The following is a 16,980-nucleotide window of genomic DNA, read 5'->3' as shown; positions in this document are numbered from 1 at the left end:
GTATGAGATGAGTGCAAGTTTATTTAGATTGCCAGCCATTTAAAATAACGAAATGACGTGAATGTATTTTAGTGGTAAGTGCTGTGTTTGTTACCTGCTCTGGCTACAGTTTCATTGAAACGAGTTAGAAATTCCTTCGTGCATTCAGCTCCTTCATACTTGACAGGAAGATACGATATGTCTTTGATGAAATCTGGTGGTTTCTCCTCGTCGTTTGGAAGAACAGGTATGATTGAGGGACTTCCTGGTCTGTCACTCAGCGATAGTAACAAAGACTTCCGAAAGTCGTCGATCATGTCATCCTTCTTGAACGACTGGCAAATCCAAAGTAATAGGACTGTATTTGTTTTCCCTGTCATATCTAATATCTTCTCCAAGGCTTCAATGGGGGATAGTTCTTGTTCCGTAGAGTCGTCTTTTGCATATCGGAGACAGTAACTTTCATCATCGACGTTCTGTTTTGCTATTCGAATGTTGTGTAGTTGTTCCACTTTTTGTTTGATTAAATTTAGGGCTACTGATATTGAGGATTTGCTTAAATCAGAATCTATATGAGATACCGAGATTACATGGTATTTATTTTCTGGAGGGAAGTTGATCTCTTCAAATGTAGTTTGGCACTCAATGGCACTTGTAAGTTTGTCAAACCACTCCGGATCAGACTGTTCCAAAGGTTTATATATATCAAGCATTTGTGGAATACGTGCACCATCAATAACAAAAGGGATTACTGATTCTTTCTTGCGCATGATCAAAGCATGAAATAAGCTCTGCTGTAATTCATAATCAAAGAACCCATCTTTGATGTTATTTTGAGATATCAGTACAAGAAATTTGCGACTTTCCCTAATAGCTACTTCTATATTTTCAAATATTGAGAAACCCGCTAGAAAATCCCGTTCGTGTATACAAGTTCTGATACCGCATTGTTCCAGCTTTTTGGATACATAGAATGCAACGGTTTTGTCGTCTGAAGAATGAATGAGGAAAACGTCATATTTTAGCTCATTTATGTTTTTTCTTGTTGGTGCTGCCATGAGTATATACGAAATAAAGGTAATATCCAATTTGAAAAATAGAAAAAGTATTCTAAAACACTCATTTCATAGTTCTAGTTTACTGTTTTTTCTTGTTAAATGAATAATAACGACTAAAACGTTCATCAGCCGTCAGTCGGTATTTCAGTGTTTCATCTCTGTAGATCCTGAGATGTATACAAAAGTTGATTTAAGGTCTATGAAACAATTGTTGTATCATCAATTTAAATGGGATTTGTTTGCGAGTGATCAAAGAATGAACTGAACCTATGTCTGTTGCCTGTGAGATACATATTGCAGGTACAACACACTTGAACCTCTCTTTAACTGCTGCACAGATAACGTCGATGATGGAAATCCCACTAGTGTAGTCGTGTGTCGGTCATCTCCGTATCTTCAGTACAATCTGCCAATATAACAAAATGGGTGTACCTGAATGTTTATTTCATTATTATTTAGATCTGAGTACATAATCATTAAATGTATGATTGCAAGCCATTATAATAATGTGTATCTGTTTGGGTACATAATCATCTGCAATTAATGAATCCATGTAAAATAATATATGTACATCCGATTCAGGTAATGATATAATAATTTAGTATAAGTAAGATACATCAGACTGGGTACCTATTTATTTGATATATATATCTAAAATAGTGCAAATCATTTACATCAGACTGGGTACTTACGTATATAATATATATAAAAGCAGTGATAATCATATACATCAGATTGGGTACTTACTTATGTAATATATATAACATAGTGCGAATCATATATACATCAGACTGCGTACTTACTTATGTAATATATATAAAACAGTGAGAATCATATACATCAGACTGGGAACTTACTTATGTACTATATAAAACATAGTGCTAATCCTTTACATCAGACTGGGTACTTACTTAAGTAATATATGTAAAATAATGCAAATCATATATATCAGACTGGGTACTTGCTTGAGTAATATATATAAAATAGTGCTTATCATATTCATATTATGTTCAACATTGTGATTTTGTTAACTAGGGGCAGCCCAAATCGCCTGCTTTCTGGACTAAAATCTGACGATATGCTTTTATGCAACGTAATTGTATATTTTTAAAATGTACCAAGGTTGTTGTGAAATACGACACTGAAATAAATAAAATATGAGTTGAGTTGACAAACACAGAGGATAATGTAAGCACGGAAGACTACGTACCGTTAAATCACAAGCATCATCCGCAACCAGAATATATAAAATATCCACCTGATTTACATGAAATACAACCCACTTATATATTGTTAATGGCCTTATGCGTCCAAACAGGGTCTCGTCTCATAAAACGTAATGGAGATAACGTAAGAAAATCGTGCTAAAATATCAGCTTATCTAATCTCATTGAAAAAAAGTCAAAAGCAGGTGCATTTTTGGAAACAAATTGTCCACACGATGTACATTAACATGTAACTCAGATATTTAAGAGTATTAGTGACCAATTACATGACCCACTGCTCCATTAGTGGTAGTCATGGAAACCTTAGCATGCCATAGTACTGTTGTAAAAGGTAGCCATAGTAACCTTATAACACGACACACTACTTGCGTCATTGATGATCATTGTGTCACTATATATCGCGCTATAACGTAACATAATACCGACGTCAACCGTGGTCATGGTAACACTGTTACACGACACACTAATTTTGTTATTGGTAGTCGTGGTAACCCTGTAACACGACACGATACTTGTTGTCATTGGTAGTTTTGATACCCCGAATCAGTGATTTATTGTACTTAAATCTTACCCTGCAACGATACAAACATACAATACTTTACTAAACATACACATAATGCTATCGATACATTTATAACAGATACGAGTACAATCTGACAATTAACACTTAGCTGTAAAATACGTACGTTTAACCGGGGATTATATAATAACAAATAATGAATTGGAAATAGGACACATACTATTTCCTTATCTATTAGTAGCAATATGGATTACAATTTACTTTTACACATATATTATATTATAAGTGTATGGCCTTTTGGCATTTACTTTTGACGTTACTCATAAATGATGAAAACTATTCACGGACGTACACTATGACGGGACATTCCAAAGGATATATATACCTATTGGGATTTGTAGGACTTATAATGAAATAATCACCTCTGTGTGGCAGAAGGCTTTACAATATGTCCAGCTCATGTATTAGTCTGTACACACATTCAAGTCTGTAAACATAAACCATACAAATAATAAGATATGGAATATAAACACAAACGTACCGGCCGGTGTAATGGCGGTCACTCAGGTAAACCCAGCGTACGCACACATACATGTTTTATTTAAAATAATATGAAATACCGTACAAATGGTATCAGATAGTGCTCGCGGGAAATACCGCACGCCGGACAGGAGAAAGGACAATTCGAATAGATCGACAGGTCAGTTTGTAAATCGAGAAATCGAGTTTATACCTCACTCATATTCTTGTCAGTCGTCGGTGTCGTCGCTCTCTCGTCTACCTAGTCATATAAAGGTATCGCGCGCCAACCCCAATAGCCGGTCAGATAATAGATATATACTGACGTCACACTACTGACCTCTATACCGGAAATATTATTATACAACAATTATTATACAACATTACAAATAAATTTGATAAAATTCAATCCTGCCACATCCTCCTCCTGACCATATGATAAAATACAATCATTCATACCTTCTCCCTCAAATTCAATCCTGCCACATATGTGTTATTGGTATCCAGATAACCTAGCTATAACTTACATATGCCACTTTTGGCGCACTCCCCCAATGAAAATTTACGCTCCCTGGTTTGACATCATGTATGTTTACACGTGTAAGGGTAAAATATATGAAACGTTCTCTATTTCGTTGCTATATATATGATATATTTGAAAAAGATCGACATGGTATTTCCTTGTCTAGTGTACTGATGCTGTGAAGTACTGGATAGAATAATGTACATATATATGTACAACCATTGTTACTGTATGATTGCAAGAATGATGGGAAGTTCTCCAGTGTCTTATGCTCAACTCATCATGTCGTCTTGAAGAATATATCTCTCGTCAAAGGGTGATCATCCTAGTTGGTTGAAGTTGATGTTATAAACTGATGTCCGTAGCTTCGAATCTCAGTCGGAATATATTATTTCACGAATGTTTGTGAGATCCATGCAATTTTGGAAACTCGTTTTTCGCAATGGAATATGCTATTTATCATTATATGAAAGGAATTAATTTGTCAGTTTATCTCCAAAATGTGTCTTGAGGTGCACTTTGCAAGGATTGGATTATGAGAGGTCGAATGATTCGCTACATTGGGATCAGCGATGGCATCTAAAATATTTCAATGGAGATGCCCCTCTACTCTTTCTAGTGTCATTTATGAGGGTATAATTTCTACTGCTTTTTGCATAATATAAATACATAGCCTGAATACTACCTCGTCTTTTGTGGGACAATGCGTTCGTAAACTACTTCTTTAAAAACAATATTGAAAACGTTTCCTGGACCTTTGCTATGACTCATATAGATATATTTAATACATTTCTTTCTTACAAATATATTTTTCTTTAAATAAATACTAAATAAGATACGATATTTTGTTTAGGCAAGAGCGCTTGACATTGGCATTTTGAGTTGTAGGGTTATTAAAACAATAAAAAATAAAATCTTTTGCAGAGGCAGTTGATATTCATTCTTACATTTAAAAGTGCCATATCACAACAAGCATACTGAGTATTGCTAAAGCAATACATGTCCCCTACCGGCCCCCGCTAGCTATTACACTGTAATGATTCATAAAAATGGTGCCCTTTGGTGCTAATTTGGGAAAATGATAAGTATATAATTAGCTTTTAACTGATTTTAATGTAATAATAATAATACAAGAAAATAGTAACGGTGACCATGACCTGACAACCCTTAAGCTCGAACTTATCCGAGATGTTATGGTCCTTTGTAATTGATTGAAGTTTGATCTAAATCCCTCCAGGAATGAAGCCGCTAGAGCGCCGACAAGGATTTTCTAAAAATAGTAACGGTGACCTTGACCTTGATCCCAAAAACCCTGAAACTCAAACTTGTCCGAGATATTATGGTCTTTTGTAATTGTAAGAAGTTTGATCAAAATCACCCTAGGAATGAAGCCGCTAGAGTGCTGACAGACATTGTTGTTACGTCATACAGGAAAAGTATACATCAAAAAGTCGCTAGTCTACATTTTTACGGTTTCAATGGACAGTCCGACGGATCTGAAATGTTATTTTTATCGTATCTCGACTTTCATGAAACAGACTTTAACCCAATGATTAAAAATGTATGCAATTGTTATTTGATCCGATGTGATTTGTTACGATAACCCATATCAGCTGCCATTATACAATTTAAAGTCTCGTGTGTAGAATGTACGTGTACTGTTTGCCAGTTTGCATTTTGACATTCTACACCTCAAAGTCTCATGTGTAGAATGTGGTATATTTGCGTACCCTGCCATTATGCGTTTTTATTCATTTCCACGGCAAAAAAATAACACTTCCTGAAAGTAGGTGCCGTGCATAGTAAATGGTGAATGGACCTACACAGACATTAAAAACAAGAATGAACATGTCCTCTCCCTCGTTATATATCACCATAATACACGCACATACGTTGATTATTTTTTAAGTAAACAGAAGTTCTGGATAAAGAACACACACTCGTTGTCCCACACATGTGTGAATTGGTTATACAGTAAGAACACGTCTAAACAGGCTCTTCCCCCATCTGTTTTATCTCAGATTTCTGTCCTGTTTATATTTTATTTTGTTTGATTTTTAAAATGTGGCACCACTATCTGGACAGTCAATACGGAAACAAATGTCAATTTTACGGGATAAAGACTTAAATAAAGGCATGATAGGCAAAAAAACATTAAAAAAATACTGCAGGTAGTTTGTCATTAGTACGTAGTATACAAGGATATTAATGACAAAGCAGTATGCAAGGTACGTTATAACAATAATAAGAAAATGGTATAAACAACTCATTGGAATTAAAAAACGACAGGTGTCAATAGTTCACCTCTCTGTAACCTATGGCATATCGTTGTGCTATATTTATGTTGTACTTGGTCGTACTTAAATTTGGTTACTTTTGCTATTTTATTAACGGAAAAATGCTGTTACTACGAATATCCCGAAAACTAATACCTTAATAGCAATAGATACGTGTAGCATTAACTGAGCATATGTTCTGCACACCTATTAAGCCATTTGAGAAAACAAATTTAACCTGAGATATGGAAAGAATAACATACATTTATTTTATGCATATCATATGTTTTTATTTTTCCTACTGTAAACCCCACCTTAAATGTCTCTCACCAGCTGTTACACCGCGGACTATTGTCTTGTTGATATTTTAGTTTAAACAGTATTTTATTTAATATATGGCAGTGACAAAATAATATAAAAATCAACAAAGAGGATTCGAAAACAAGTACATAAGCACTTATAGCAATTCATCTCCTTATTAATAAACCTGGCAGTAGGACGGCGCGGTTACATATATTTTGAGAGTAGAAAAGACCAAGACAAGGAGAAGAAATCAGGGAGGGGAGGACAGAAGGGGTGCATCAGGAAATGAAAGAAAATGGTTACGAAGAGAATAACAAGATAACTGCATTACTTGGTTGAATCTGGTTGAAATGTGATTCATGAAAAGGTAACCCTAATGAGCTCTCTATAAGGATGCATTAAATACATTTGAAATCTCTTAATTACATATAAATTGCCTTACGTTGAATCCAATCAAAAAGTATACTGATATCCTGTAAAATACAAGAGTGTTGTAGTCTATATTAATTTCAGTATCAACAAGACTCATTAAGTCTAAACAGCATACTGGCCTGGTTTAAGCGTTGTCGAACAACATAGTTTTCAAAGTTAATGTACATTGTTTAAACAAACGCAATAATTACATAAAAAATGAAATAAGATAAATAAATCTTTCACTAAAATCGTTTCGACTTACAGATAAATTGTTGCACAGAGTCAAACTCTAAGTTATATTTAAGTTATATTGATCTGGCATATCAGGTGATTATTAAGGGATCTATAGTTCGTCCCCAGTCGAGCATGGTTAACTTTGGCCAAATCTGCTTTTGCAGTAATAGTATTAATAGGATGGAACAAGATTATTGTGATAGTTGACATTCACGAACCTCTTAAGGTTAGTGAGTGATGGGTTATGCTTAACGTCGTCCGGAAGAGCATTCCATAAGTCAACAGAAACAGGTAAAAAATAATCTTTATAGAGTTTAGTACGACATCTTATTTGACAGAATTTATTACCGGCTGCTTCGAGTTGAATATTTTCTAAGAGTTGGCTTTGGCCTATCGTTATATTGTCCCAAATCGCGTCACAATATTTTAACAAATAATGAATAAAAGTAAAATAAATAGTTTGAAGCGTTTTTCTGTCAATGGAAAATTTCAGTTTTCTTAAAAGGCCTATTTTTCTAAAGCTTTGTTAATTATATACTGAACATGATCAGTCCACCCTCCATTAGACGAAATAAATACACCAATGTGTCTGTGGCATGTTACCACTGTTAGTGGGCTGTTGTTCATAAACAAAGGGGGATGAAGTGGTTTGTCATTTTTAGCTCACCTGGTCCGAAGTACCATGGTGAGCTTATGCCATACCGCAGCGTCCGCCGTCCGTCCGTCAACTTTTCCTTTAAAACACTACTAGTCATGAACGACTGAGCGGATTTGGTCCATATTTGGTGTGGAGCATCCTTGAATAAAAGGAAACCAAATTTGTATAAACGGTGGATGTGGCCACCCTGATTGCTGAGGGGCGGGACCAAATAGGGGAAATATAGCAAATTCTTTAAAATCCTTCTTCTGTAGGAATGAAATGATTTGTTCCATATTTGGTCTGAAGCATCCTTGGGTGAAGGGGAACCAATTTTGTATAAACGATGGGTCTGGCCCCCCAGGGGCCTGAGGGGCGGTCCCCAATAGGGGAAACATAGCAAATTATTCTTTAAAATTCTTCTTATTCTATAGGTTTGAAAGCATTTGGTCCATATCTGGTGTGTAGCATCCTTGGGTAAAAGGAAACCAAATTTGTATAAACGGTGGATGTGGCCCCCCCCCCCCCCCCTGGGGGCTGAGAGGTGTGGCCCAATAGGGGAATATAGCAAATTCTTTAAAATCCATCTTTTTCTGTAGGAATGAAAGGATTTGTTCCATATTTGGTCTGAAGCATCCTTGGGTGAAGGCTTTAAAATTTTTTATAAACGATGGGTCTGGGCCCCCAAGGGCCTGAGGGGCGGTCCCCAATAGGGGAAACATAGCAAATTATTCTTTAAAATTCTTCTTATTCTATAGGTTTGAAAGCATTTGGTCCATATCTGGTGTGTAGCATCCTTGGGTAAAAGGAAACCAAATTTGTATAAACGGTGGATGTGGCCCCCCTGGGGGCTGAGAGGTGGGGCCCAATAGGGGAAATATAGCAAATTCTTTAAAATCCATCTTTTTCTGTAGGAATGAAAGGATTTGTTCCATATTTGGTCTGAAGCATCCTAGGGTGAAGGGGAACCAATTTTGTATAAACGATGGGTCTGGCCCCCAGGGGCCTGAGGGGCGGTCCCCAATAAGGTAAACATAGCAAATTATTCTTTAAAATCCTTCTTATTCTATAGGAATGAAATGATTTGGTACCTATTTGGTGTGGAGCATCCTTGGGTAAAAGGAAACCAAATTTGTATAAACGGTGGGTGTGGCCCCCCTGGGGGCTGATAGGCGGGCCCCAATAGGGGAAATATAGCAAATTCTTTAACATTCTCTTCTGTAGGAATAAAAGGATTTGTTCCATATTTGGTCTGAAGAATCCTTAGGTGAAGGGGAACCAATTGTGTATGAACCGTTGGTCTGGCCCCCAGGGGCCTGAGGGGCGGGGCCCAATAGGAGAAATAGAGGTAAAACCTTTATAATCCTTCTTCTACCATGTAGATTAAGGGACATTATCCTAATTTAGTCTGGAGCATACATGGGCAAAAAGGACTCAATTTCGTACAAACAGCGAGTGTGACCCCCCTGGGGGCAGAACGGAGGAGCCCAATAGGGGCAACATAGCAAATGTTTCAAAATCCTTTTTCTTCTGTAGGAACGACATGATTTTAGTCCAAATTTGGTATGAAGCACCCTTGGTGAAAGGGAACCAATTTTGTATAAACGGTGTGTCTGACCCCCCCTGGAGGCAGAGAGGCGGGGTCCAATAGGGTAAATAGAAGTAAAACCTTTAAAATCCTTCTTCTACCATAGGGATTAATGGAGTTTATCCAAATTTAGTCTGAAGCATCCTTGAGCCAAGGGGACTCAACTTTGTATAAGCAGTGGGTGTGGTCTCCCAGGGGGCAAAAGAGGGGGGCCGAACAGGAGAAATAGAGGTAAACGTATTAAAATCCTTCGACCCTCGGGATTAAAGGGTTTTATCCTTAATTAGTCTGGGCATCCTTGGGTCCTTGTATAATTGGTGGGTATGACCCCTAAGGGCATAGGGTGGGGCTCTGTTTGAAGTTTGTTCTCTTTATATCTCAAGTACTGAGATATTTTAAACATATTCAGGTGAGCGATAAGACCCTCTCATTCTTACTACAGTCTACAAATAATCTTTAATAAAGGAATAATTTATTACATGTATACAACAGACGGGAATGGTATGGGTATACACTGCAAAATATTTTTAAGTCACCATGTATATCGTCTCTATTGAGAAACACACACGACGGTGGGTATCCATGTGTACCTGTAGTGTATGTGTGTTTATATGGGGAAACAGTTTCTGAAAAAGAATTTAGTCTTCTAAACAAATTGTAATCAAAATGTAGTTTATAAATATGTATATAAATGTAGGTGTGTTGTGCAGGTTGAATTCACTATCCATGTTTATCTGAGACATGCCTATTCTTTATCGTTTATTCCCTTGTAAGTTAGTGTGAATCCAGAAACATATGTACTACACTTTTATCTAAATGATAAATGTTATTCGTACCATTGAATCGTACCATAATTGGTGGGTATGACCCCTAAGGGCATAGTGGGGCTCTGTTTGAAGTTTGTTCTCTTTATATCTCAAGTACTGAGATATTTTAAACATATTCAGGTGAGCGATACAGGCCCTCTCATCCTCTTGTTTCTACTTACTGTCATTGGCACTGTCTTACTAGGATTGAAATCGACAAGCCATATTTTTGATCATTCATGAATTTTGTTTAGATTATCATTCAAGAAAGCCGGCAAATCCACTATAACGTATTGACGTATCGTCAGCAAACAACTTTATAATACAATTAATATCTTCGACGATGGCATTTATAAAAATTAGAAACAATAATGGACCTAAAATGACCATGGAGGAACTAGCAACTTATTGGCAGCGATTACGTAAATAGCTCGAGAACCAATCAAATACATTACCTGTGATACCAAAGTTTTGTAGTTTAGAAAGACCGCCACGATGCCATACTCGGTCAAAAGCCTTACTCATATCGCAGAAGACCATTCTAATTTCTTGACTATTATCTAAAGCGGAAAACATATCATACAGAGCGATACAGGCCCTCTCATCCTTTATGGGCGGATTGGTCGAGTGGTTAACACTCTGGCTTTCCAAGCAGGCGGCCTGGGTTCGATCCCCGTAGTCGCCGTACACATGTTCTGGCGTCTTGAGGGGTAAGTCTCCAGCTTACCGGGCCCTCGGTGATTCAAAATGACCTTGCCCGTCCAGATCACGCCCTAAGGTCGGTCAGCTCCTTAGATGCGGATAGGCTGTCACAGTTACATACAGCACGTATACGGGAGCGTGGAACACGTCCTTTATGGGCGGATTGGTCGAGTGGTTAACACTCCGACCTTCCAAGCAGGCGGCCGGGGTTCGATCCCCGTAGTCGCCGTACGCATGGAATATTAGAGAAAGTGTTTTTCTCCTGCCCACACAACTCCAACAACCCAGGTGGAGTATAAAATGGTCTGGTGTGTGTGTTGCGGTATCTGTGCTGTAGCATTCAAGTGAGGTGGCACTATAAATGATACCGTTGGAAGCACGGTCCCACTACAAACAGAACACAATACATCTCTAGCACACACACAGTCATACACACATAGGGAGATATTAGCCAGGTGGCATAGGAATTCCTCAATATTGTATTGATTAATATATATGCTAATTGTATTGACTGTATAAAATCTATGTACTGTAAAGCGCTTTAGAGTGGCTTATGTTAGCTAAATAGGGCGCTATATCAAATGTTGTATATTATTATTATTATTATTATTATTATTATTAATCAGTCATTATGTGTGAGTTATGTAATGTTTACAAGTGTTCATGTCGTGTATTATGTATTTGTAGGTCTTTGTAAATATTTAACCGCTACAGAAGAATTCCAAGCGTTACAAAAATAAAATATCAACAAGCTCAGGAAAGATCGTAACATGTGTATAAAATGCCATTAGTAAATCTTAACGTGATTATTTTAACAAATTATGTGCAAAGCTTAAGCATGCTTATACCAGTAACAAAGAATGGTGGAAGATTGTTAATCGTCTTACGACGACTTAGACAAAGTCAATGCCTTTAACACTTTCTTCAGCTCACATACTAGTATTAACGACACTCATGTTGACCCTCCTGATCTACAAAAATCCCATAATCATACTCTTTCTGACATTGTCATATGCCGACAAGATGTTCTTGACGTAATACATTCTCTTGACTGCAAAAAAGCTGTTGGATCAAAGAAGCAGCCGAAGTTCTCAGTTATCCACTTCAAACTTTATTCAACCACTCTCTTACTACTTGTACGTTCCCGTCACAATGGAAGAGGGCTAATGTTACTCCCGTGCACAAACAAGATGATCCATCTGTACTCGGAAATTACCGTTCTATCTCTCTTTTGTCTATCATAGGTAAAATGATGGAAAGTTGTATATATAAATATGTTTATAACTATTTAACTGACAATTCCCTATACTTTCATCTTGTCAGTCGGGTTTCAAATCCGGTGATTCCACTATAAATCAACTTGTATCTATTTCTAATGATATATTTTCCGCTTTAGGTAATAGTCAAGAAATTAGAATGGTCTTCTGCGATATGAGTAAGGCTTTTGACCGAGTATATGGCATCGTGGCGGTCTTTCTAAACTCCAAAACTTTGGTATCACAGGTAATGTATTTGATTGGTTCTGAGCTATTTACGTAATCGCTGCCAACATGTTGTCATCGATCAATGGTAAACAATCGAACTGAACTTACAGGTCTGCTAGAGTTCCTCCATGGTCATTCTAGGTCCATTATTGTTTCTAATTTTTATAAATGCCATCGTCGAAGATATTAATTGTATTATAAAGTTGTTTGCTGACGATACGTCAATACGTTATAGTGGATTTGCCGGATCTCTTGAATGATAATCTAAACAAAATTCATGAATGGTTAAAAACATGGCTTGTCAATTTCAATCCTAGTAAGACAGTGCCAATGACAGTAAGTAGAAACAAGAGGATGAGAGGGCCTGTATCGCTCACCTGAATATGTTTAAAATATCTCAGTACTTGAGATATAAAGAGAACAAACTTCAAACAGAGACCCACCCTATGCCCTTAGGGATCATACCCACCAATTATGGTACGATTCAATGGTACGAATTACATCATATGTTTCTGGATTCACACTAACTTACCAGGGAATAATCGATAAAGAATAGGCATATCTCAGATAAACATGGATAGTGAATTCAACCTGCACAACACAGCTACATTTATATACATATTTATAAACTACATTTTGATAACATTTTGTTTAGAAAGAAAATTGAATTCTTTTTCAGAAAATGTAAGAGGTAAAACACCATAATATTTCTGATGATAACAATAACACAATTTCTTTTAATACATATATGTACTTACATTATGATATGAAAATCACAGCTGCATAAATATATTATTAAACTATTATCAGCGGATATATTATGCGTATTAGGAAATACAACGCATACATCAAATGTAAGAGTTGAACATTACATACCACTACAGTATACTTACTATCTTGAGGTTCAGTCTGCATTTTGGAATGTCACTGAAAAAAACATGATAAGTATACTAATATTTGTCAATAGTCACTGAGTATTACATTAATTACAATTATCATAACCATGTTCTCCCGAATCAGTTAAGTTAATGGTATGGACTATTGTATCAAGATTGTAACAACTCTGTGCTAAATTAGAAAAAGAGTTTATCAAACATTACGGTTAAATAGTATGCAGACTTTGACTAAGCCATCGTTTCTATCAAAACAACTTTTAAAACAACTATTAGCCTCCTGTTTCTGACCTTCAGACCAAGCACACGACCAAGAAAGGATATTCTGCCGCAAGTAGAGTCTAGTGCTACCTTCAGTATTGAACTTGTGATCGTCAATACATCTTTAAGTTTACAATACATATATTTTTAAACAGCATCGTTTTACTTAATTCATAGAAGGAACTCCATCTTGCCCCCAGTGTACACTATGAACAGTTAAACCACGGACTTAGATCACGGACTTAGATCACGGACTTAGATAGCAAATCTGTGTGATTTATGTTAAAAGTAAACTAAGTCCATTGGAATAGCATACTCTGTTCTGGCACAGCCCTTGGAGTGTGACTCTGCGCCCTTGGAGTGTGACTCTGCGCCCTTGGAGTGTGACTCTGCGCCCTTGGAGTGTGACTCTGCGCCCTTGGAGTGTGACCCTGCTTCCATCTCTCCCTCCTCCCCAATGTTTATTTTGTGAATGTTAAATGAGTAAACTGCCATGCATGAATTGACAGGGTGTCATGACAGTTTACACTTTTTACAAAATGTGTAAGATGCCTACTTATAATTTGAAAAACTGTCAGACAGAACACTTTTTACTAACCTGAGTGTTCTGTCGGCCGCTATCGGCCATCGTTTGCGTGTTCAAGTGACAACAACAAGCTTCGCCAGACAAAATCTTTAAAAATACTGAATAAAGTAAGCGACATCAGAAGATATATTGTTAACTTGACTATAATACACCTTTATACCAAATTTCAATATGATATTTGAAAAATTGACCAAGTTATGATGAATTGAATTTCACTATTTGCGGCGTGGCACGTGCGTGTATTAACCTTAAGAAAGCGTCGCCAGACAAATTCTTTGAAAATACTTACTGAAGTAAGCGACATCAGAGGATGTGTTATTAATTATAATAAGACGCTTGTTGTCGGTTGAAGATGCTTTTAAGGAGGACCCCCACATGTGTAAACATTGGACGGCTGTCATGTACCCGTACGTGTAGGCGTGCGCGACTGACCTCCCTTGTTGACATAGTAATGGTAATAGAGAATTGAATTGATCCCGTACGTGCTATACACATAATGATTGTTACGAACAATCAAGTACGCTGTATATATTGAGATTGCATTTTATTAGAACAGTTGATGTAAGGGTTTGCACTTGAGGTATATGTTGAAAACAGCTGCCCTCAGATTATCAATAGTGCTAATCGGCACATAACTTCACTTCGTATGATGAATTTTTAGGTCATCAAGCTTAAGGTCGGTCAACCACTGCTCCTAGACATGAAGGTCATATTCAATTAACTTATTTGAGCATGAGTAAACTTAACGTGCACACAGAACATATACATAATGGGAACATCTGCGTTGATTGATTTTTTAACACATCATTTATGTTCCTGTTTATTTCTACCTAGTATTTTGTGAGTAAATGTTTTCGAAAGTTACTATTTTCGAGACCCGAAAATGCAACAAATTAGCCGCATTGACATCGTCGAGTGTAGCAACAAATCGGATTTTTGCCAATTTTTTTTTCAATAGTCTATGTAATAAAGTTGGTGGAAAAAAATGATCATGGAAAAAAGGCCAACACCCTAATTTGATTGTAAGAAACCATCCACTCACATTTTATACATGTTATATTTAAATTATAATGTGTTCCGAAATGAATAGACGGGTTATAATTGGATACATATGTATGCGTAAAATCATGGATCATAGTGGGTCGTCATCTAGAAAGGCGAGTATTTTAGAGTTTTTCAGGTTAAAAGTAAACATGCAACTGATTTTTTTCTCCAAATAAATAACTGTTCACATATGTTTGTCTGTCTGTCTGTCTTTCTGCTTGTCTGTCTGTCTGTCTGTCTGTCTGTAAAGTTGGCTCCCTACCACACATCTAATACTTACCTGATGGTAAATGGTTTATCATAACTGCTTCTTTAAACCTATGAGGAGGTATGCCATCACACACACACACAGTGGCAAGTGTATGGTCTTCCGATTTTCACTAAAAGTTTGCTCCTTGGCATTATTTCAATACCGCAATCATTCATGAGCACAGAGAAGCACTATGGGTCGTATTACGTGTTTTAGCTATTTTTAGAGTAAGGAAGCAGCTGTTAGGTACGGAATTCATGTACAGTGTATATACCCTTCACAATCGTTATGTTCGTGAAACGGTTTGTCACTAAGACTAAGGAAGCAGCTGTTCATACAGTGTATACACCCTTCACGATCGTTATGTTCGTGAAACGGTTAGTTACGGAGCCCGTTAACTGACATGCTACACACTTATTTTATTTCGTTTTATCGAGTTATTATTTCGTTAAAACGAATTATTATTTCGTTTTTTCGAATTATTATTTCGTTAAAACGAATTATTATTTCGTTTTAACGAATTATTATTTCGTTTTTTCGAAATACTATTTCGTTTTATCGAATTATTATTTCGTTTTATCGAATTATTATTTCGTTTTAACGAATTATTATTTCGTTTTTTCGAAATATTATTTCGTTTAAATGAATTATTATCTCGTTAAAACGAAATAATAATTCGTTTTAACGAAATAATATTGACGGCGTCTTCGGAACTCTTCTGCTGCGAAAACAACTAAAGCTATTACACCTTGCTTGATCAGGGACGGACGGACGGAGTCCTTTGCAGGTAAAGTTGATATTAAGTATGTAAACTTGTACGAAATGTATATAGATGTGAACTAGGCCTACAGTGCTTGTAAGTTTTGTACTTTTCAGAAATCGTTTAGATATTAACCAGTGAGCAGGTCTTTTTATAAAGTAGGCCTACTGGCCGTTTTCGTTTATCGCATTCCAAACGGTTTGACCAGATTTGTTCGGTTTATGAAATATCGACCGACCTAGTAATTTGATGTTGTTTTATGTCAAGTCTTGACAGAGATTGTCAAGGCCTGTGGTCCGTCAGGTCGTATCCCTGAAATGATCAAATCTAGAACAGGCCCCGCGCCGGTATTCTACGATGGCCCATATCAGCCGTCAAATTACTATTACTACTCTAAAGACGTTGTACATCCCCTTTTTGACAAACTGTACATGTCATGTTAATCTTTATAAATGTTGTACGCACGTGTTTTGACAAACTGTACATGTCAAGTTAGTCTTTATAAATGTTGTACGCACGTGTTTTGACAAACTGTACATGACAGTTTACTCTTTATTGATGTTGTACACACGCGTTTTGACAAAATGTACATGACAGTTTACTCTGGGAGGGCAGACTGATGTTGTTGATTCATGGGGAAAGATAAAGTTACATTTTATAATAATTCCACCACTGCCACCAGTTCAGATTAACAGATTCAGATTGAACAACACAATACGCACATTTATATTTGAACAATTAAGCTGCTAATAAATGCATACCAATAATGTCTCTACCCTGGCACGTAAATATTTAACAAAGAAATGCTAATAAATTGTCATTGTTGATGAGAAAAATTCCAACATCAATAACGAGCAAACTGTCATGTACATTTTGTCAAAACGCGTGTGTACAACATCAATAAAGAGTAAACTGTC

General features: G+C 36.6%; 1 protein-coding gene across 9 annotated transcripts in view; it reads right to left on the bottom strand.

Moving 5' to 3' along the window:
- Nucleotides 1-16,980, bottom strand: part of LOC110466839 — a 46,306-nt gene that overhangs the window by 4,730 nt on the left and 24,596 nt on the right. For 2 of the 9 annotated variants that reach the window (XM_021523615.1, XM_021523618.1), the window contains exons 3-5: nucleotides 13,163-13,196; nucleotides 3,206-3,270; nucleotides 95-1,443 (exon numbers count right to left, since the gene is read on the bottom strand). In XM_021523615.1, the coding sequence (XP_021379290.1) occupies nucleotides 95-1,037 (943 nt within the window). In that variant the 5' untranslated portion in view covers nucleotides 1,038-1,443; nucleotides 3,206-3,270; nucleotides 13,163-13,196. The other 7 variants (XM_021523619.1, XM_021523620.1, XM_021523622.1 and 4 more) reach the window with 7 other exon arrangements.

Source organism: Mizuhopecten yessoensis, unplaced genomic scaffold (genome assembly GCF_002113885.1).
Source record: "Mizuhopecten yessoensis strain PY_sf001 unplaced genomic scaffold, ASM211388v2 scaffold11145, whole genome shotgun sequence".
Lineage (NCBI taxonomy): Eukaryota > Metazoa > Mollusca > Bivalvia > Pectinida > Pectinidae > Mizuhopecten > Mizuhopecten yessoensis.
The sequence above is the reverse complement of the archived record's forward strand: the minus strand, read 5'-3'. Positions and strand labels throughout refer to the sequence as shown.